The sequence below is a fragment of the Loxodonta africana genome, chromosome 8 (genome assembly GCF_030014295.1).
Source record: "Loxodonta africana isolate mLoxAfr1 chromosome 8, mLoxAfr1.hap2, whole genome shotgun sequence".
NCBI lineage: Eukaryota > Metazoa > Chordata > Mammalia > Proboscidea > Elephantidae > Loxodonta > Loxodonta africana.
The window spans coordinates 45,674,552-45,696,418 of record NC_087349.1 but is presented as its reverse complement, the minus strand read 5'-3'; the positions used below and the strand labels follow the sequence as shown (position 1 = coordinate 45,696,418).

The following is a 21,867-nucleotide window of genomic DNA, read 5'->3' as shown; positions in this document are numbered from 1 at the left end:
AATCCCCAATTTAATTTTGCCACCCTTGGCAAGATTTCTGCCATTTATCTAGTGATGATTCTGTAAAGTGTCAAGAGCTTTACATAATCATCTTTAACTGTCATAACATCGGCAAAAGGGATATGTCATTGCCCTTTATGTGGAAAGAAACTGAAAGTTAAGAGAGTATAAATGCCATTACTCAGGTATGACATGGCAGAGTCAGGATTTGAAACCAGGTCCCTTTCCAAGTCTTGAGTTTCTTCTTTTCAATGCTGCATCTCTCCAAAAGCACGTATTCTGGAAATAAACCTTTTGGCAATAACTGCAAGACTACTATATAGAACCTTAAGCCACTAAGATGCTTTTTCATTTAATTTAAAACGTAAGAGTCAAGTCCATGAAGAGGAAATGAATGAACCTACAAATTATGATGTTGCATCAGATGTATCATTTTGGGTTTTTTTTAATCAGATGTATCAAAGGCATTGTCTTTTTTTTTTTTTTTTTAAGTAAAAAACAAACAAAAAAACAAGATCACTCCTAAATCAGCTGAAAAAAAGGGCAGGTTCCTTACCTATTATGCCAAAAATGCTAGTCTTGGGCTTATTCACTGATTTCCAGCCTGCAGCATGGATTTAAGTCTTTTGATATCCCAAAGATGATTTACTCACCCGCTGTAGTTTTCAGAGGAGTAGACAGTGCTGTGCGGGAGGTGGGGGCCGGCACAGATCTCAGGTAAACACTCAGTGTGGATGAGGGACCAGGAGCGCCCATGGTTGGTAGAAAACTCCAAGCTGACACTGATAACATCAGATCACAGCAAAAAAGGAGCAAAGATAACAAATAAAATGATGTTATTCATTTCTGGATAAGTACCGTAAACATCTGTAGAACCGGTGTGAAAAATTTTAAGGTGCTGTTTCCTGAATGATTGTTTTCCCCTTCACTGACGTCTGACCAGCCTTCGAAGGGCAAGCAGTTAAATCACTGCTATAAAAACAAACTGCCTTAAAGGCAACAAATGGTAACTTTGAGGTGGTGCCCTTGAATTTGATAAATGGCAAGGCAATTAGCATGTCTCGCACTGTCACTTCATCCTGTGAAGTGAGACCGATAACATTCTTAGCCAGAAAGGACAGGAGCAACACTTCAGCAAGTGAAACTGAGAAGCCCTAGCTCTTGAAGTGCTAATTGATTTCCACACCTGTTATTATGGGGTCACTAACTGACATGTTATTATGGGGTCACATAACTGACTCGATGGCACTGGGTTTGGCTTTTTTGGTTTAACTGACATGAGGCCAATCTTTTTTTCAGTTTTTTTTTCCTTCTCTCTCAGCAATCTGCCCAGTGGATGGCTGCCACAGCACATGCGAATGCCTCAGATAGCTAAGGCCAAGCTATTAAAATGAAGCCATTGCCACTTCAAATCTATCCAATCAAATCCCATGCATTAATTGAAGAATACTACTTTTTTTGGAAAGTGTGTGCATTGCATTAATAAATATTTTATTAAAAATGCAGCTAAAAACCCACTGAGAAGCTGCCTCCAGTTTATAATAGCCAAGTATATACACTCATTTTTAATTAGCTCAGAACACTCACCAAATAGGACTTCCTACCTGTTACCAGGTTGATGCGTTCCACATCCTAGATTAATGGAAAACTGTATCATGTGAGACATTGTAGTTGGGAGAACAGGTAAGATGTGAAAAAAGTCTACAGCCCAGACATTCCTATTATGTCCTTGATGGTTCTTCTGCCTGAGACAAAATTTGGTAGCGGGAGTCTGAAGTTCAGGATTGATGACCACAGAAACCAAAGTTGGAACCTTCAAAACAAAGGAAACCATAGTCCTTCATAATCTTCCCAATGAGAGTCTGTGAATTCTCCTAGATTCTATCCAGCAATCATTACATATGCAACTTCTGTTTATTAACCACCAGGCAATGCCCTTGTTATTACATGTAGAAGATGCTGTCCTCAGGATTGGTGGTGCTCTCTGTGTGTAAGTCATTAGGCTCTGTCTGCCTGAGGATAGACCAGTGGATATCTTAAAAAAAAAAAAAGTTTCAGAGCATACCTTAGCACAACACAAAGACAACTTGACATTTACACCCTATCGTCAATCCTCTTTTAATGTGGATTTGTAGAGTACTAAGGATTTTCCAAACTAGGTATTCTGAAAATTGGGCTTCAAGCAACGACAGTCAAAGTCAACAAGTTAGTGAATAGTAACACACATAAACGATTTGGTCTGAGGCATACAGATGACCAGAACAGGCATAACCCACCTAGTCAGTAATGGAAAACAAGGCCATTACAAAATCCCAAATGGTAATAACTTGGGTTACCCTACCATACGGAGTGTGCCTGATACTTTCTCTGGTTGTTTCCTATTCCAATCTGATGTTTATCTCTCATTTCCCTAATTTAAAACAATAAGATGCTAGATGTTGGCAGTGGTCAAGCTTTTTAAAGTACCCAGGGTGTCATCAGTGTGGCGAGATTGCTAATTAATAATGATTGTGTGGATGTAGTCACAGCACAAATAAACCTATTAGAAAAAATAATTTTACACCTGATGACAAGCATCTCACGCAATTTTGAAAATGTCTGCAAACAGCCAGAGTCATCATCTGTCCTAAATACAAAGGGCAAAGGAAGATGGTCAACCTCAGTGACTAATTAGCAAAGAAAGAAGCAAAGGTAGTAATAATCTATATTTCCACAATATGTTCTGCCTAGGAAATCCCAAATATGGAATAAATACGCTATGCCTGATAGCACGCCTGTGAGGCTGCATAATTACAGCCACTTTCTGGGCTTTCTTGGGATGAGAATAACTCTCAGTCAGGGGACTGGGCTCCTCCTTGTTTCTGATGGACTGTAATTCATTCTTCTGAGAAAACATCACTTTTCTATTTGTATCAGTGAATGTCAAAATGTCCATGGTACTTTTTCAAAACACTGGCAACTTCCTGATGCTGTCAGAAGTCATTTCACCCTCTGCATCTGGGGTGTTCTTCATAGTTATGACCCTGGCTTGTCCCAGGGAGGTCTGGGGTGAGGCCACGTGGCACACAGATTGACATGTATACCTTATACGAGGAAAAGGAAAGCGAATCCAGTGCGATGTGCTCTTTTTTCCCCTCAATCTTTGCGTACAGGATAATATCATTTTCATGAGAGTCTCCAGGGTCACAAATTCCTCCTGCATAAAATAAAAATGTTAAATTCTTAGTACTAAATTGCATCCATAATCATGTCAAATATAGGATTAAATTTCAGAATAAAAAATAATTATAAAAAAAAAAAAAAATTTTTTTTTTTTTTTTTTGCATCCATAATCATGTCAAATATAGGATTAAATTTCAGAATAAAAAATAATTATAGCACCCAGATAATGCTTAAGAACGACCCTAAAAAATGGTAGTCAGATTCAAGACAATCATTTTATGAAGATGGTTTAGACAGATCATGCTTAAGATCAAATATTTGACATATGTGAGGGCCAAAGTAATTATTTCCTTAATGAGATGACTCAAATAATAGTCTGCCATCAACAGCCACTGCATATCCACATTTTAAACTAAAACCAAACCAAACCCAGTGCCATCGAGTCGATTCCATCTCATAGAGACCCTATAGGACAGAGTAGAACTGCCCCATAGAGTTTCCAAGAAGTGCCTGGCGGATTTGAACTGCTGACCCTTTGGTTAGCAGCCATAGCACTTAACCACTACGCCACCAGGGTTTCCTCCATATTTTAACCTACATTAAAAACGTGTGTTCTGTATTTGTAATAAACCATTATTTCCTTTTATTTGAGGTCTGTATAGCTAAAGCTCAGAACCTACTGTTTTTTTTTTTTTTTTTAAGTGTGTTTGGTGACTCACTGCATCAAAGATTTCTAGGGCTCTTATTATTCAAGCTATGTTAATGTTTTAGCACATATTACTTATTTGTATTTTAAATGCAGTTCATTTTACATTTTTACATGTTTCATTTTTACATTTGGTCCTTCACTTGATTGTTGGAAGGATAACAGAGTAATTTATTCCCTATCATCCTACTTTACAGTCTTACGAAATGATAAAACTCTCGAGCTGAAAGGCAGTTAAGATCATCCTCATGATGAACATGAGGAACAGAACAAGTATCTGAAACTGAAGATCATTTAACTAATGGTGGAAGAGCCAGGAGTAGATGTTATGTCTTTTAACTGTTGGACCTGTATTCTTTTCACTACCGTATTTAGGCAATAATTCCTGCCATTGCTGGTTTCTGTCAACTCTTTACTCAACCTAGATTTTAAATGGTTACATAAAAAAAAAAAAAAAATTTTTTTTTTCCAACAATTATTTATTTTACTAGTTTAACTAGTAAAGGATAAGGTGGGTAGAGAGAGATTTGTAGGTAGTTACATATCTACCTACAAATCTCTCTCTACCCACCTTATCCTTTACTAGTTAAACTAGTAAAATAAATAATCGTTGAGGCTCATCATCCATGTAAATAACCCAAGAAAGTGTCAATTGATGTAAACATCTGGCTTAAACTCAACCTTGGAGATTGGGTCATGATTTTGGGGAGAAATTGCTGATATGTGATGAGAAGTAAGAAAGCCAGAACCTAATAAGTATCAAAAAGATCGTAATAAAGAAGGTATGTTAGTCAAAGAAGAGGGAGGTCAGAGAGCAAGACTTTGACAGGCTGTCTATACACTGTCACTCGCTTGGCAGGAACGTGGGTGTTCTTAGTGACCAAGGCAAAGAATTGGGAATTCATTTGGTAAGACATGTCCTGTGGTGAAGCAAGATGCATCAGGTGATCTTAGTTCTGGAATCTCTGCCATTAAAATGACTGAGTGATAGATATATTTGTTCTGATCACCCAAAACACTACTTATTCCTCTGTGTTTAGCAGTTAAAATTTTCATGGCCCATTAATAAATGAGAATTCTGATTTTTCCATAAGCCTACTCTGCGTTTTGATAGTATGAACCAGTCATGAAGATGTCACTTCTGGGGTCATTGAGAAAACTGGTTTTCTGAATCTATAAACCTGCACAGTTGACTGTAGTGACCCCATTAAGACTGCCAGTGAGGCCCATCCTGATTGGGTACCTCTTTACATGACATCCTTATTTCATCCTCCTAAATGCAACAGTGTTCAGCTATCTAATTTAATAATGTAAATAACAAATGATTTATATTTCGCTTTGGAAGTATACTATTGGAATTACGTTGTACAAATATTCTTAATTAAATTCTATGTTAATTCTAAAACTATTTGGCACATCTGAGCATATATCAGTTGGAAGCAATCCAAGAAGTTGGCTTGATGGCATAGAAATCAGTGTGTCTGACTTGAAAACTTAAGCTCATTTCAGGAAATTTTTGAGAGGACTGGAGGGTTCTGGGAGTGAGCCTGTTCCTAGAGCATCTAGCTGAGCCACAGAAGGAGGGGGTTCAGCAGACATCCTCCCTCCATTGGTGTGTTCCTTGGAAAGATCAGTGGATTTATGAAATAGCAGTTAAGTCACAGAGTGAAGCTGTGAGAAAGTAACTTCCACATTTGGTTGAAATGTCTTTGGAAGTATATGGAATATTCCAGTTCAGGACAGAGTTGATTTTATATTCAAGTCACTTATGAGAAAATCTAGCTAATAACTATAGTTCATTATCAAGGAAATTTGTGGTTTTCCAGTTTGGTAAAGGGTTGGTGTTGTAAGTGGTGGTGGTTGGCACGGTCTGGACCAGGATTTCTTTTTGGCCAGATTCTTGGAGTATTAATAACGTTAAGAGTAATAATATCTACTATTTATTGAGTACTTGCCATGCACTGTATAAAATGAAGTACAAGTATTATTTCATTTCAATCACAGCAACATTTTCAGGTATGTTTTAATATGTCCACTTTGCTGATGATAAAACTGAAGCCAAGAGAGTTAAGTTCCAAAACTTACAGGTTACACAATCCTAAAATAAGTGGTAAAGCTTGTATTCAACCTTGTTATATTTTACTTCAAACTTTTACGAGACCTCAGTAGTTAAGTCTTAGATAGTGGTATTCATAAAACATTGAAATCTGGCATGTTACATATGTTAGACACATGTAACTTGGCATATAATAAATGTTTACATATTTGAACATCTGGACTGTGAATTGAGAAATTAGATCTAGAAATAATGTAGAATTCATCCCAATAGATGTTCATTGTTCAAAGGGCCCAAACTGTAGAGGAAAGCTTAAATTTTGACATTTGAGGTTATATTTTAGGGCATTTTATTACAGCTTTCAGTATTATAATAACTATAGCTAATAATGCCATTCTAAATAAATAGTGGGTAAAGGATCCACATGAAAACTAAATTTACTTCCTGAAAATGTAATGTTTTATTGAACATTGAGCACATATTTAAGACCTACCAAAAAATAACAAAAAATGTGAAAGGTCACATGTAGTGATGGTTTAGAGCACTATACCCACACACACATAAACTGAACTATCACTTCTCTCTAATTTCATTAATTTGTTTCCTGTAAGTCCTCCCTGCAGCCTTAAAGGCAGTTCATGAATTGCACCTGCTTTTCAGAGAGAACTGAACACACCTGGGACCCTCACCCACCCAGAATGACAGAAGAAGAAAGTCCAAAAGGAGCCGAGCATTTAAAATGGCGACAGGCTTTATCTGAAAGGTCCCTCTGGGGGCGATTTATCAGCTCTGTGAAGTTTCAGTGACAGCAGCACCTACAGAAAGATATGGATTCTTTTTTACACTTTTTGAAGCATTGTGGAAAGGGATGACTCTTGACTCAGGGAGTATCTTGTAGAGTAATTAAGGTATAGAGAGATTTCAATAGAAACTAGATGGATGGTCAGTTTTACAACATTTTTAATATCGTTTTAAGTAGTTTTAAGATATCTGGTGGTGTAGTGCTTAAGAGCTACGCCTGCTAACCAAAAGGTTGGCAAGTTGAATAAACCAGGTGCTCCTTAGAAACCCTACGGGGCAGTTCTACTCTGTCCTATAGGGTCGCTATGAGTTGGAATTGACTCAACAGCAACGGGTTTGGTTTTTGACTATTGCAGGAAAGTGATTTTGTTTAAAGATTGACTATGTGAGCATTAGAATAGAAGGGAAAATAAGCCTTGATCTCAACAAATTCATGATTCAGCAAGGAAAACAAGACTAGCAGACACGAAGAATGATAATTAGCACTAAACTATTGTGCTGCCATAATTGCAGTAAATTTTCAGAGAAGAGATGCATGTGCGACTAAAAGAAATGAGTGCACAGAAGATAGTCAATATTTGTTGCAGGAATATTAAATGAATGAATGAACAAATGATGGACATATGTTAGGTTGTAAGAACATGTCACATCCATTTCTGTCTTGTACACTGCAACCTGGCACCAAGAACAGTACTAAATACTGGTCCTCAATGAGTATTACTGAATGAATGAATGCATGAAGAAAAGAAATAGAACTTGAGCTGAACTTTGCAAGTTGAGCAAGTTTTTCAGAAATGGTAGTCACAGCAGAGGGATATGAATCAAGGAATGAAACCAGGGATGGACAAGGGATGAATAGGCAGGGTCTGAGAGGGAGCAAGTGTGACCTGGTCTAGATTAACAATCAGTCACACCTTTTCCTAATCCAGAGTATTGACTGAGGGGTTACTTAAAAACTACTACATCTTAAATCTCTTCCCAAATTGCTTGCTTTTCCATCAACTAATAAAATTGTTTAAGTCTTTTCTCTAGAGTCCTATCCTATCCTGTCCTGTCTTGGCCTATTCTATCCTATTCTATAAAATACCTTTCCTGGACTCTGTTTTTTGAAGGAGCAGTCCTCTTTCAATGACATCATGTCTTTATTTCATTTAACTCCATGTACTTTGGCTTCCCAAGTGTCACACCATTGGGAGCACTCTCTCAAAAACCACCAGTGGCCTCTCAGCCCTGATCCTCATTGAGTTCTCTTTCTGTGACGTTCCCTACACCGCCAATCCCACTCCTGAGCTTCTCTCCTCCTTCCCTCTTTTAATGGTGAACGCCACCTTCCTTCCACCTCTCTTTCTGTCCTTTCTCATTCTTCTTTACCTGCTTCCTTTCCCTCTGCCTACACCTAAATGAGAGCTCTTCCTAAGCATTTTTCATGCCCCTTGGCTTAGTCTATCCTCTGCTTGGGAGCACACGGCAATGCCACTGACTCTAATTATCACCCGTATACTGATAAATTTCAAATCTGATTCAAGACCTAAACAGAATTTCTACCTTCATACGGTCACCCTTCTATAACCTCCACCTCAGCATTTTTAATGTCAAAATCTTTTGTTTCATACTTACTTTGTTTTTAAATATATATTTCTTTTGTGAGAAAATGGCACCATTCTGCCAGTCACCAAGGATGGAAAGCTACACCTTCTCCAATACTCCTATCATAATCTCCACAGTCAATCAGGTGTGAACATCACTGATTCCATCTCTTCAGTTACAGCATCTCTGTCCCCCCTTTTACTTTACCACCATCACTGCCTTAATTCAGCCCCTCCTCCTTTCTCACCTGGCAAAAGCCTCCTTCCTAACTTAGCGTTGCCAGATACAATACACTGCACGGAACATTCTTACACTAAAAAGACGCTCATTTTGAAGTTCAAATTTAACTAGGTTGTAATTTTTTGTTGTCGTTGCTAAATTTGGCAATCCTATCGTAGCTGGTCTTGTATCCTCTAATTTCCTACTCCTTCATTCTCCTGCCAGAGTGATCCTTCTAAAACACAGCTGAAAATCTATTACAAAATTTATAGGATGGCTCCACATTGCGTGGAGAAAAAGAATCCAAACTCCTTAGTATGGAATTAAAGAAAAGTGCTCCTCTAATTAGCTTTTCTAGTTCTGTACTATATGGAAACCCTGGTGGCGTAGTGGTTAAGTGCTATAGCTACTAACCAAAAGGTCAGCAGTTTGACTCCACAGGTGCTCCTCTGAAACTCTATGGGGCAGTTAGTTCTACTCTGTCCTATATGGTCCCTGAGTCGGAATCAACTAACGGCAACAGGTTTTTTTTTTTTTTTTTTAATTCAGTTATATTGGAAAATTCAACCAGCCCCAAACATGTCACATACCTTTATATTTGTGCCTTTTCTCAAAATGCAGGCTTAGCTTGGAATTCACTTATCTCCTTAAATGTAAATCACGCCCATCCTTGAGGGCTGAGTTCAAATGCTATCTCCTTTGAGAAATCTTACCCCAATCCCTCCACTGCAATTACCCACAGTTTGCTCTGCACTTTCATAGCATTTTCATTCCAATACAGCACACTGCATTCTCTCTAACAGTTACCTGTTACTTGTCTCTATGTTCCTTTATTCTATAGGCTCGATGAAGGGACCAACTCTGTCTAAATAAATTTTGTATCAATAACTACAATGAAACATTAAGTTTTTTTTTTTTTTAAGTGCTTTGCATGTATTAAGTCATTTGATCAACAACTGTGAGTTAGGTATCATTTGTCTTCTCCATATATCCTAGCTCAGTAGTCTATGGTCAATAGGCATTTATTTTTTTAATTGATTAGTGTGGTGCAATTGATTACCAATTTATTACTTTCGTTTGGCCTTTCTAGCCATGGTTTTGTAACTCCCACCCAGGTGATTGGGTGGGATTGTGTGATAGGTTAATTGTTGGCCACCAAGGGGACTGGTCGGTTTTGCCCTAAAAAAAGAGTCAATTCCAGAGCAGACTGGAGGAGCCCACCACCACCAAGGAAGGAGACCCCAGCAGGAGAGGCCCAGCAGCAGAGACTCGGCAGCAGGTGATGGCACATTGGCTTCCCTGCCCACGGAAAGAGAAAGCTGAGTGCCTTTGGGCAAAGAGTAAAGGAGGGCCAGCGAGAGGCATGCCTGCGAGCACAGCTGGGGAGAGGCTGTCCTGATGAAAGAACTGTATCTTGACTGTTCTTGAGCCTGAATTGTAACTGTTACTTTCCTTATAATAAACGATCATAATTGTGAGTATGGTCTTTGAGTTTTGTGTGACCACTATGATGAATTATTGAACCCAGCAGAGAAGTAGAGTGTGCTGTGTGAGGGAGGGTTGGTGTCAGACTTAGCAGAGATGGAGGACAGAGGAGGCTTGTGAGGCCTCCGCCTCATGGGAGTCAGCCTTGTGCTGCTCCCAAGCCATTTTTACAACTAGAGATGCTTTTATTTGGGATAATGTACTTCTTTAAGATCATTCAAATTAATTTTTCCAACACAGTCAATAATATTTTAATTCATTAATTAACAACCTGTTTTAATTCAGAAAAAATTAAAGATGACTTAATCTCACACACAGGCACTACATATTATATTACGGGGTTGATTTACTATGAAAAATCAAGAATTCAAATATATTAAAAACAGTAAAGAGGGAAAATAGTTAAGTTAAACTAGTACGCCTAAATGTTTATTACAACTTTTTAATTTTTACCTAAGGCTTCCTAGGAATCATTTTTAATAAAATGAGAGCCAATTTGAATTATAAGTATATTTCAATAAGCTTTCAAGTATACAAACCATTTCAAAGTATGGGTACCTTAAATACAGAAAGATTATTATAATTCATATTTTACATTGCCCACAATTTCCCTGTTATCAAACAGATCACTACTGAAAAGGAGGTTGCATCACACAGGTAATATGCTGGAACGCATGCAACTCTGAGTTATACGATTAACAAAAAGGTGAAGTGAGGAATTTAAGAAAAATAATTGGCCAGTGCTGAAGCCTAGACTCAGGAGGCCTGTTTGTCCTGATGAACTGATATCTTTGCTCTTAGGCTCAAAGGGTGGACAATGTTTACTTCCTGTTTCACTTCCAGGTGTTGCCTGTCCTCTTCCAGTCACTCAGCAAAGAAGGCATGTGATACCTACTCACACCTCTGGAATGACATCCAGTAAAAGAGCACGTAACTGTGCCTCTTGTTGACTAAAATGATAAATTTGAGAGGTCACAAATTTCAACCCCTAATTCCTCCTTGGGTATTTCCAAACTTTACTTAATTATCTTTATTTGCTCTACAATAATGAGGAAAAATATGTCTTATGGACACATATTTAAAAATGTGTTTGCATATAAATATGTATTAGAAAATAAAGACGTCAAAGTATTATAAGTCTGGCCCTTTCTCAGCATCCCACCATTGAACAGTTATGCAATGATGAGAATTCCATGAAAACAAATTACTCACCTTAATGAGTGCCTTTTGGGAAGCTAGAGGCTGTGGACAAATAAGTTGCTTTGTTCTTAGCTTCTCTCCCATTCTCTTTTGAGCCATGACCATTGAGGGAGAGATGGGAGGAAGTTATTATGGCATTCTGACTTTAGGCTTAGCCATGGCATACCAAGACCAGCTTTCTTACAAAATGATTCCTTCAGAGCTGGCCTGAAGCAGGTGTGAACACCACGGGTTTTGCTCTGTCATCAGAACTTTTTCTGTGTGTATTTTGATTTTACACTGTAGACCATATGGGACAGTTCTACTCTGTCCTAAAGGGTTGCTATGAGTCGCAATCGACTCGATGGCACTGGGTTTTTCTGTAGACTATGAACAATTTTACTTGCTCAGGAATAGGTGCTGGCCTTGAATCTAACCTGGGTCAACCAAGTTTGTTCAAAATGTACCTACCTATAACGAAGTAAAACCTCAGGTTCCCAAAACCGGTAGTGTCCATGTATGGAGTGCATAATTTCCTCTCTCCGTCTTTGAGGAAGACCATTGATAAACCAGACTCTATTGTTCCACATTCTGTGCCAATGACAGCTCCCAAGATGTCCCATCTTTAAACAAAGAAAAATCATTAAGAGTTAGATTATGAAGCCGAATCTTTATAAATTACTTAACTCGTTGCCATTGAGTCAATTCCAACTCATACTGACCCTATAGGACAGAGTAGAACTGTTCCACAGGCTTTCCAAAAAGCAGCTGGGGTATTCAAACTGTCAACCTTTTGGTGACAGCAGTGGTGGTAGAGATTTCAGGTAATGAACAAACATTTAAACACATTCCATTACAATTATGCTTTTCCTGAAGTAAACACTTAAATGTGTCCAGCATGTCAATTATGTGATCAAAGCCAAGCTCCAGAATGAGACAGTAAAAACTAATTCAGGACCAGAGAAGCCCCAGGGATGCTCACATATACAACTGCAAAACCTTTCTGTAAAAATATTACTACTACACAAAAGTATGTAGAATTCACACTAGAAATAAACCCTTGAAGATGAGCTCATAACAAGGACTTACAATATACATGAATTTAATAATTTTATGGTATATTTTATAAGGGAAATTTAATACTTTAAATTTGTGTTTACTGTATTAAAACTTTTACATCTCTGTATTATTTATTTCTGGTCATGTCTAATTTGGCCATTGCTAGTCAACAACTAACTTGCCTACAGATGGAGAAAACTGGGACACACAGATGTAAGTGGCTTGCCTAAGGCCAAACCACCTGCTTGGTTCTAAAGTTGGGATTGTTTGTCTCTCAGTTCATTTTTATTTTAGTAGTTACAGTTCTAAAGAGGGTACTGTGTCAGGATGATCATGTTGAACCATCCAGTTTATAATAGAACTAAAAGTTATAAAAGTGCCTATTTTTTAGTATTTTAACAGATTATATCAATCATTCAAGGAACACCATAAATAACTTTTTGAACCAGCTTTAACAGTAATGAGCAAATTAACCAGGGGCCCTGTCTTGACTCATATAAGAAACTTTCACAGTGGTTGAATGGTCTTTTACTTGCTCCATTTATCCCAATTAAACCACTCAGCCTGCTGATCCACAAGCAAGGTAAGGTTATAAACGATGCAGATGATGACTCCTTTTAGGTATCCATCTACATTACAGTAATTTTAAAGTGAAAAATTAAATAGAAAAACATTGAGTCGTCATGGACTAAAATGACCTCCTATTCAAGTGAGAAATGAGATTAGTAGTCTTTTTCTCTTAACACATTACTTTAAACTAATAACTCTTCTAAAAAAAAAAATAACTCTTCTAGATTAATCTAAATTAATTATTTTCATGACCTCTACCACAGGGAGATAGGATTCAGACTACATATTCATTTTTGATCTTTAAAGTCTAACATATTCATTTTTACTGTTCAATTAGTCTTTATCTCTCCTACTCTAACTTTTGGAAGATAAAAATACAGCAATTTTCCTAATAAACCCAAATATTTATAATCAAGCAGGATGGAGCTATGTTTACTGTGAAAAGAAAGAAGCAGAGAAAAATCTGAAAAGGAGAAGAATTGTTTTGTAAAAGTCCCAATCCATTGCCATTCAGTTGATTCTGACTCAGCAATGCTATATGACAGAGTAAAACTGCCCCAAAGGGTTTCCAAGGAACAGCTGGTGAATTTGAACTGCTGATCTACAGGTTAGCAGACAAACGCTTAACCACTGTGCCACCAGGGCTCCAATATTTTACCTTGCATTTATTAAAAATTCGGTAAGGGCCTGTTACAGCACAAGCTCATTCTTTCGTGAGTTTGTATGTTCACATTGGCTCAACCTTGACAAAAAAGACAGTATCCTTGAGGGGTTTCCAGAACTCTATCAACTATAGAGGAACCTCAGGGAAAGTCTTTCACCCACTCTGGACCTCAGAGTCCTGGTGATTTCCAGTTACAAAAATGTTATGATCTCTGGATTGTCCTGATATAATAATTACATGAAGTAAAATTATAACATAAATCTTTGAGGCCATCAATAGTTATTTGAGCAATACTCTTAGCCATATCTTGAATGGCACGGCAATAATTCCCCTCAAAGAGTGTTACTTCTCTGTGGTTTAATCTATGTTTTCCCCAAGGTAATGCAGTTCTTTGTGAACTACATTTGAAGAAATGCCTGCTTTGGGAAGAGAGTTCTCTACAGCAGAGCAATTATATTTACTTTTTGTTGATTAATCCTAAAAAAAAAAAAAAACTATCTTATTTATTATAAATAGAGTAGTATCTATTATTTGTTATAAATAGAGTAAGGTGAAGTTTGAACAAAGAAAAAAGAAGTTTTCTAATCAATAAAATGCCTAAAGCAAGCATGTTCCTTAGATAGCCAGGTCACAATAATATTTAATTCATATTTCTAAAATAAGACCCTCCATTTTTTGTTTCATAAAATGATAAATATTTTTGAAATCAAAAATTGATTAAAAAATTTCTTAGCTGGAAAGCTGAGGTCCTCCCTGTCAGCCATTTCAGACACTTTGAGAATAAACTTAATTGTTTTAATCAGCCCAAACTTTTAAGAATGACATATATTCTTTCAAGGGCAATTTGGCAGTAACTATCAAAATCACAATTACACACACATATATATATGTGTATGTGTGTGTATTTTTTCTTTTAGGAATTTATCTTTCAGAAATACTTTCACAAGTACACTAGAATGCTTATTCCAATATTGTTTGTCCATCAGTGAAGTTTGATTAGATAAACCATGGTACATCACCTTTTAGAAATAATGAAGATCTATATTTATTGACTAAAGAGATGTTCATAATACATCATGTGGTATAATATGCAAAGTGTGATTCTAGTGGGTTTTGAGGGGGCTGGGGAATAGTCATGGAAAAATTTCTGAATGAATATATGTCAACATTTTAACTGTAAGGAATGGGACTAGTATGGAAGGGGAGCTTCTGATTTTAACTTCACACTTCTGTTTTGCAATAAGTAAATCAGTTTTAGAAAGAAAGAAGGAAAAAACAGTCATTCATTTTATGCCTTAGAGTTCAGAATAAAAATTTAAGTTATCCCATTATAGGTTGATGGAAATATAGAATCTGAACACAGGAAATAGAGGCTCTGTTTTAATCAGACTTTTCCCCTACAAAAGTGGTGGAACATTTCACATTTTCTATAAAAATTTACTTTATTATATTCCCCAGAATATATTAAATGACCTAAGTTGACAAACTAAGGCATGAACTAAGATATAAAGTCTGGCTATAAGATTCCGCATTTACCAAATTCATAAGGTCTTTATCTAACATGAATTCTCTGAGGTGGAGTAAGTTCATTACTTCCATTAGGTCTCTATTTAGGATGCATTCTCTGATATTTAATAAGGGATGTGCTACAGGTAAAGATCCTTCCACATTCATTTATATTCATGAGGTTTATCTCCAGTATGAGTTCTTTGATGTCTAGCAAGGTGTACACTTTGACTGATGGCTTCCCTATCTTCATTGCATTTATGAGTTTTTCCTCTAGCACGATATCACAGGTGAAGGTAAAGGATTAGCTCTATTCGAAGGCTTCCATGCATGCATTATACTTCAAACATTTTTCTCTTCAGTTTGTTCCCCTGTGCTTCACGCAAATTCAATTTTGTTTTAGGTTTTCATTATATGCATCATGTTTATTTACACTCTTGTTGGAATAACACTAATAAAGAATATTGGCTTCAGAATGGTACAAAGCATCCAGCTTCCTCATCAATAAGAAAGAAATATAACCCAGACTGGAGGATTGTTGGGAGAAAATAATATATTCCCTGAGACATTACAGTTTTGATAAATGTTAGTTTCCTGGTCTCCCCTGTAAAACATAATGCTTATATTTTTTTTTTTAAAGAAGTTTAAGTGGCAATTCAAATGAATGGTAAGTTATAATGACTGTTTGTATTTTTTTCATCCTTAAACTAACAGAACAATCTTGGATGAAAAAGTAATCTTTTAACAAGGGGCTGCTTGTGTTGTTGTTGTGTGCTATCAAGTTGATTTCGACTCATAGTGACCCTGTAAGAGTAGAGAACTGCCTCATAGGATTTCCAAGAAGCAGCTGGTGGATTCTAACTGCTGATCTTTTGGTTAACAACCCGAGTTCTTAACCACTTTTCCACCAGGGCTCCAAGGGTCTACTTGGCTGAAAGAAAACTATTTGTACTTAACCTGTGGGTCTTTTGCACTGCCCAGGATTTTGGCTATGACCTATCTGGGCCACTACATTAATTATTTATGTGACTTAAATGGTCAGTGAGTTCTGCTTCAGTAATAATGACCATGCCTGTAAAAAACCCCCACATAGTACAATGTTAACTCAGTAGACTGGCAATCTACCTTCAATTCACTTACCCTGAATTACAAGCTTAAATGAAACCCCTCTCTAGCCTTATAAACATTTTTGTGAAAAGTATTCTAAATCAGAGGTAACACAATTCTTCTGGGCAGAACAGAGAAAATAATTTGTGGGAAATAATGAGATGCTCAAGCTGTTCTGAAGAGTTCTAAATAAAATTTTAAGCCTTTGCTTTTTTAAAGCATCAACTTATATTGAAGAGGCTATAATTGAGATTGATCTTGCTCTATATGCAGTTTTGGTTTTCGCTGGTTATATGTAAAAGTCATTGGTACTAACTCCTTGGAACAAAGGAGCCGATATAAAGTCATATTATCTGAGTTTATGTTGCCTTTTCCTTGGCTTTATTCCACTGGATAGCATTAAATGTTAAGAAAGACACTTCAAGTAAGTTTTAAGTGTGACCCTCTTTGCAAGCAATGTCATTAAAATATGTAACTAATACTCTGAATTTTAGCCTCTTTATAGAAAATCATGTATCGGAGGCTGTCAGTCCTAACAACCAAACCATTATTCTCAGATTTTTTAAAATATATTATCTTAGATGGGCTGTTTTTAAATGTATTTCTTGAAAGAGCTTCTTCAGAGCAAAGCTGTAAACCAGTTATCTTATGAGGGTATGGATGGTGGTGGAACAGGACTGTTAGCATTGGACTTGGAAAGAAGCAGAAATAGGTTGAGAGTGAGAAGTTCAGAAACTATTATTTCTTGTTTTTTTTTTTTGTACTTTAGATGAAGGTTTACAGAAGGAAGTAGTTTCTCATCAAACAGTACACACATTGTTCTGTGACACTGGCTGACAACCCCATGACATGTCAACACTCTCCCTTCTCAACCCTGGGTTCCCTATTACCAGCTTTCCTGTTCTCTCCTGCCTTCCAATCCCTGCCCCAGCCTGGTGCGACCCTTTAGTCTTGTTTTGTTCCATGGGCCTGTTCAATTGTTAGCCGAAGGGTGAACCTCAGGAGTGACCTCATTACTGAGCTGAAAGGGTGTCCAGGGGCCATACTCTCAGGGTTTCTCCAGTCTGTCAGGCCAGCAAGTCTGGTCTTCCTTTTTGAGTTAAAATTTTGTTCTACATTTTTCTTCAGCTCTGTCTGGACCCTCTATTGTGATCCCTGTTAGAGAAATCAGTGGTGGTAGCCGAGTACTGCCTAGTTGTACTGGACTCATTCTGGTGGAGGCTGTGGTAGATATGGTCCACCAGTCCTTTGGACTAATCTTTCCCTTGTATCTTTAGTTTTCTTCATTCTTCCTTGCTCCTGAAGGGGTGAGACCAGTGGAGTATCCTAGATGGCTGCTCACAGGCTTTTATGACCCCAGACGCTACTCACCAAAGTAGAATGTAGAATATTTTCTTTATAAACTATGTTATGCCAGTTGAGCTAGTTGTTCCCCGACATCATGGTTCCCACAGCCCTCAGTCCAGCAATTCGATCCCTCAGGGAGTTTGGATGTTGTCTATGGAGGTACCATAACCTTGCCTTGTACAGGTTGTGAGGCTTCCCCAGCACTGTGTACTGTCTTAGTCTTCACCAAAGTTTCCACTCATCTATTGTCTAGTAAGTGTTTTCCCATCCCTACCCCCTCGTAACCATCAAAGATTGTTTCTTTTTGTATGTAAACCTTTTCATGAGTTTTTACAGTAGTGGTCTCATACAATATTTGTCCTTTTGTGACTGCCCTATTTCATTCAGCATAATGCCCTCCAGATTCATCCATGTTATGAGATGCTTCACAGATTCATCGCTGTTCTTTATCATTGTGTAATACTCCATTGCGTGTATGTGCCACCGTTTGTTTATCTGTTCATCTGTTGACGGACATCTAGGTTGTTTCCATCTTTTTGCTATTGTGAACAATGCTGCAATGAACATAGGTGTGCATATGTCATTCATGTGACGAATCTTATGTCTTTAGGATATACGCCTAGGAGTGGGATTGCTGGGTCAAAAGGTATTCCTATTTCTAGCTTTCTAAGGAAGTGCCATTTCATTTTCCAAAATGGTCTTATCATTTTGCATTCCCACCAGCAAGAAACTACTATTTCTAACCATTAAAAAAATCAGCAAGGCCAAAGAAGGGAAAGGAAATTTGATTCCAGGATAAGTCCTGTTTACCCTCTGCCATCTTTTCTGGGTCTTGCTGGTGTGTTGGAATTCTGGTACTCTTACAAATGTAAGAAATATCTGCCACTAGTTCCTCTTTAATTTTTTTAATTATAGAAGGAATCTTTGTAGAAGTGATGATTGTGGTCTAGGAGGGGACGCTTGAATAATTCATTCTAGGGAAATAGAGTTGGAAATATTTTTGAGTGTTTTACAAAGGTATTCTATTTAATTGTTATCTATTATGACAGCAATATGCTCATTATTGAAAACTTTGAAAATAAAAAGAATGGAAGAAAAAAAAACCCATAACCACATTACCCTAAAGACAAGCACAATTAATATTTTAGAATATTAATTTCTAATATCTTTATGTGTATATTTTTAGATAGTTGTGAACATATTGCATATATGATATTCTATCTTGCCTTTTTTCTATATTAGTAATGTACTGGTTTCTCAGGTTATTATAAGCTCTATAAACAGGCTACATAATATTTTATTATGTGTAATATTCAGGCATTTTTCTACTGATGGGTTTCAAAATGCACAAGTAATTATACTATTTAGCACCCATCACAGGCCTAAGGAATTAAATTCGCAGTTCCTTAATTCCTCAGTTTCTGGATGTGTTCTGTAGATAACCCTAGGCTATGTTTCTTGAGATGTCAGAGTTCTGTACTTTCCTGCACATAAACTCCTAGGTATTCAGGACTTCCATGCATTCAGTTCTAATCATGTGGGCTACTGAGGAAGGAGTATGAAAAATAAAAATGCGTTGAAGAAGTGGGCATCTGAACATTTAGGTGCCAACGACCTACTCTGATACCTTCCACAAATAATCCTATCACTAGCTAATGTTGTGTCAAGTTGTCAGGAATTAAGTCACTTGGAAGGACTCAGGCTTCATTCTTTTTCTTTTTTTTTTTTTTCCTGTGACTTCAATAAGGAAGGTCTATCCACAGGTAGGGGACAGTCACTGTATTCTGGATGGCTGCACGGACAACTGGTTTGGGGGCCCATTAGCCAAATCAAACAAGCATGGATGTGCAAGAGCTGAAATGGTGTGTAAATGTGCTGTAGATTAAAGAAAGGTTTAGAATTTCTATGAAGGAGTTCCAGAACAATTTTATCATACCTATGGCACTAGTTTTTTTTTTTTTATTATTCATAGAGGAGCCCTGGTGGAGCAGTTGTTAGGAGCAGTGGTTAAGTGCTCGGCTACTAACCAAAAGGTCAGCAGTTGGAATTCACCAGCCACTCTTTGGAAACCCTACGAGGCAGTTCTACTCTATGTTACAGGGTCGGTATGAGTTGGAATTGACTCGATGGCAATGTTTTTTTTATTTTTTATTCATATAAAGGGAGTCTCTGGTGGTACAAAGGATTAACACCAGTTAACCAAAATGTTGGAGGCTTGAGTCCAACCAGAGGCATCTTGTAAGAAAGGTCGGCAATGTATTTCTGAAAAATCAGCCATTGAAAACCTTGTGGAGCATAGGTGCATGCTGACACACATGGGGTTGCAATGAGTCAGACTCAACTCAAGGGCAACCGGTTTTGGTTAAATCATGTAATGCTTTTTTTTTTTTTACCATTAAAAAATAGTATTTATATTTTTAAATATAAAAACAATTTGCTTAAAAAATAGCAATACTAACCCCCAGGTCAACAGAAAACCAGAATAAAAAATAATATACGTCTTTTTTTAACCGTTTTAAAAGTTAACTAAGATCTATATCCTCACGCCATACAAGCTAAGGACTCTGGCAGTATCATACTTTCTTATTCTGCCTCCTCTCTTCTTGCCAACTGTCATCTGTACCTCCCATGTTGAGGTCATCTGGGTTTTATTTCCAAATTAAAAAAAAAATTTTTTTTAATAAGAAACTTATTTAAACTATAAGTTAAACTTTTTTTTAACCTGATCATCACTCTTTCTTGAATCGCATGTCTTCCTCTGAGATTCATTTCCAGGAATACATTTTCCAGTAATTCTTTCAGAGAGGGTTCAGAAGTGGTAAACTTTGTGAACCCTAGTGTATCCGAACAGGTGTTCATTTTTTCCTAACCCTTGACTGACATTTGGCTGGAGAAAGAATTTTATGTTCCAAATAATTTCCTTTCAGAAAATTAAGATAACTGTTTCATTTTTTAACTTATGCTTAGTGCTACCAAGGGAAGTACAATGAATCTCAACTAGAAACTTTTAGTATTTGCTCTCTCATCAGTGTTCTGAAGTTTCTCCCTGATGGTCTAGGAGTGGGTATTTTACCATTCATCTAGCCCAACATTTTCTTTTGTAAGAATTATATCTTTTCGCTCTTCTTTATTTTTTTTTAATCTTGGAAAATTTTCTTCAATTATTTCTTTGAATATTTCATTCCTTGTATTCCATCTGACTCTCCTTCTGGAATTCCTATTATTTTTAATTTTAATAGTGCCAATTTTTTTTCCCTCATATTTTACACATCTTTTTCTTATATCTAATGACCTTATGTTTCTGAAAGGTCTCAAGATGCAAATTCCTTGCTCACTAATTTGTTCTTCAGCTACACCTATACTGAAATTCAGGGGAAAAAAGTCTATTAAATTTGTTTTAATAGCCATTTATTTTTCATCTCCCACATCTATAATTCATGATTTTTTTTTTCCCATAAAAACCTGTTCTAGTTTCACAAGTGCAGTATATTCTCTTTTTCCTTTGAGGATATTGATCATACGTCTTATAAAATCTCTGTTTTTCTATTATTTCTGTTTTTCTAGTTCTTAGTTCTTTAATGATTCTTTTTTATACGGCTGATTTTCCTCAGATTTGGTAATTCTAGATTATTTGCTTAAATTTGTATTTGCTATTCTACCTTGTTAGGTGCCCTTGAGTAGATTTTTGACTCATAGTGACCCCATGTGACAGAGGAGAACTGCCCCAGAGGATTTTCTTGGCTGTAATCTTTACAGAAGCAGATCAACAGGTCTTTCTCCCGAAGAGCCACTGGACAGGGTTAAACTTCCAACCTTTCAGTTAGTAGCCAAATGGTTAACTGTTAGTGCCACCAGGGCTCCTTAATCTATCTTAGTTTTACTGTAGAAGTGCAGATGTGCTCTTGGTTGGGACTTCCATGCGGGTTCTTCATTCCTCTTGATGTCCTGCTTTTTCAGTCCAAGTATCCACATTCATTGCTTTTTTGGGGGGCAAAAACCCCTGCTTGGGAGTTGAAGTAGAGACTCATCCACTTAGTGTGCCTGCCATGGTACTCCAGAACCCCATCCTGACTCCTGTGTCCAGCATCTATAACCTGGAACAGTGTGAAGTGGCCTTCTGTAGTGTCTTCTTCAACATGTGCTTTGGGCTTTAAGTTTCTTCTTTCCATCAAATCCCATCTTCTCATTTTTTTTTTTTTTGCAGTCTTTCATAATTTCTGATCCAACTAAGGTGCATGTTCTTGTTTTGTGGTGCCATTGTAGATTCATTTGCTCATTATCTGTAATTGTCAGGGATTTGGAACAAGTGGGAGAGACCGGAACATGCGTTCTTGATTCTGTCTTCTAATATTCTTTACATTTTTGGAATTTCTGCTTAGTATGAATACTTTGCTGACAGCAATCAAACAAATTTTTTAA

At 37.0% G+C, this 21,867-nt stretch overlaps 1 protein-coding gene across 1 annotated transcript in view; it reads right to left on the bottom strand.

Annotated features, from left to right (window-relative positions):
• RELN (reelin) overlaps window positions 1–21,867 on the bottom strand; it is a 525,949-nt gene that overhangs the window by 173,292 nt on the left and 330,790 nt on the right. Inside the window, exons 12-15 of the mRNA XM_064289885.1 lie at window positions 11,667–11,818; window positions 3,084–3,196; window positions 1,605–1,813; window positions 654–782 (exon numbers count right to left, since the gene is read on the bottom strand). Of these exons, the coding sequence (XP_064145955.1) occupies window positions 654–782; window positions 1,605–1,813; window positions 3,084–3,196; window positions 11,667–11,818 (603 nt within the window). The remainder of the gene's footprint in view (window positions 1–653; window positions 783–1,604; window positions 1,814–3,083; window positions 3,197–11,666; window positions 11,819–21,867) is intronic.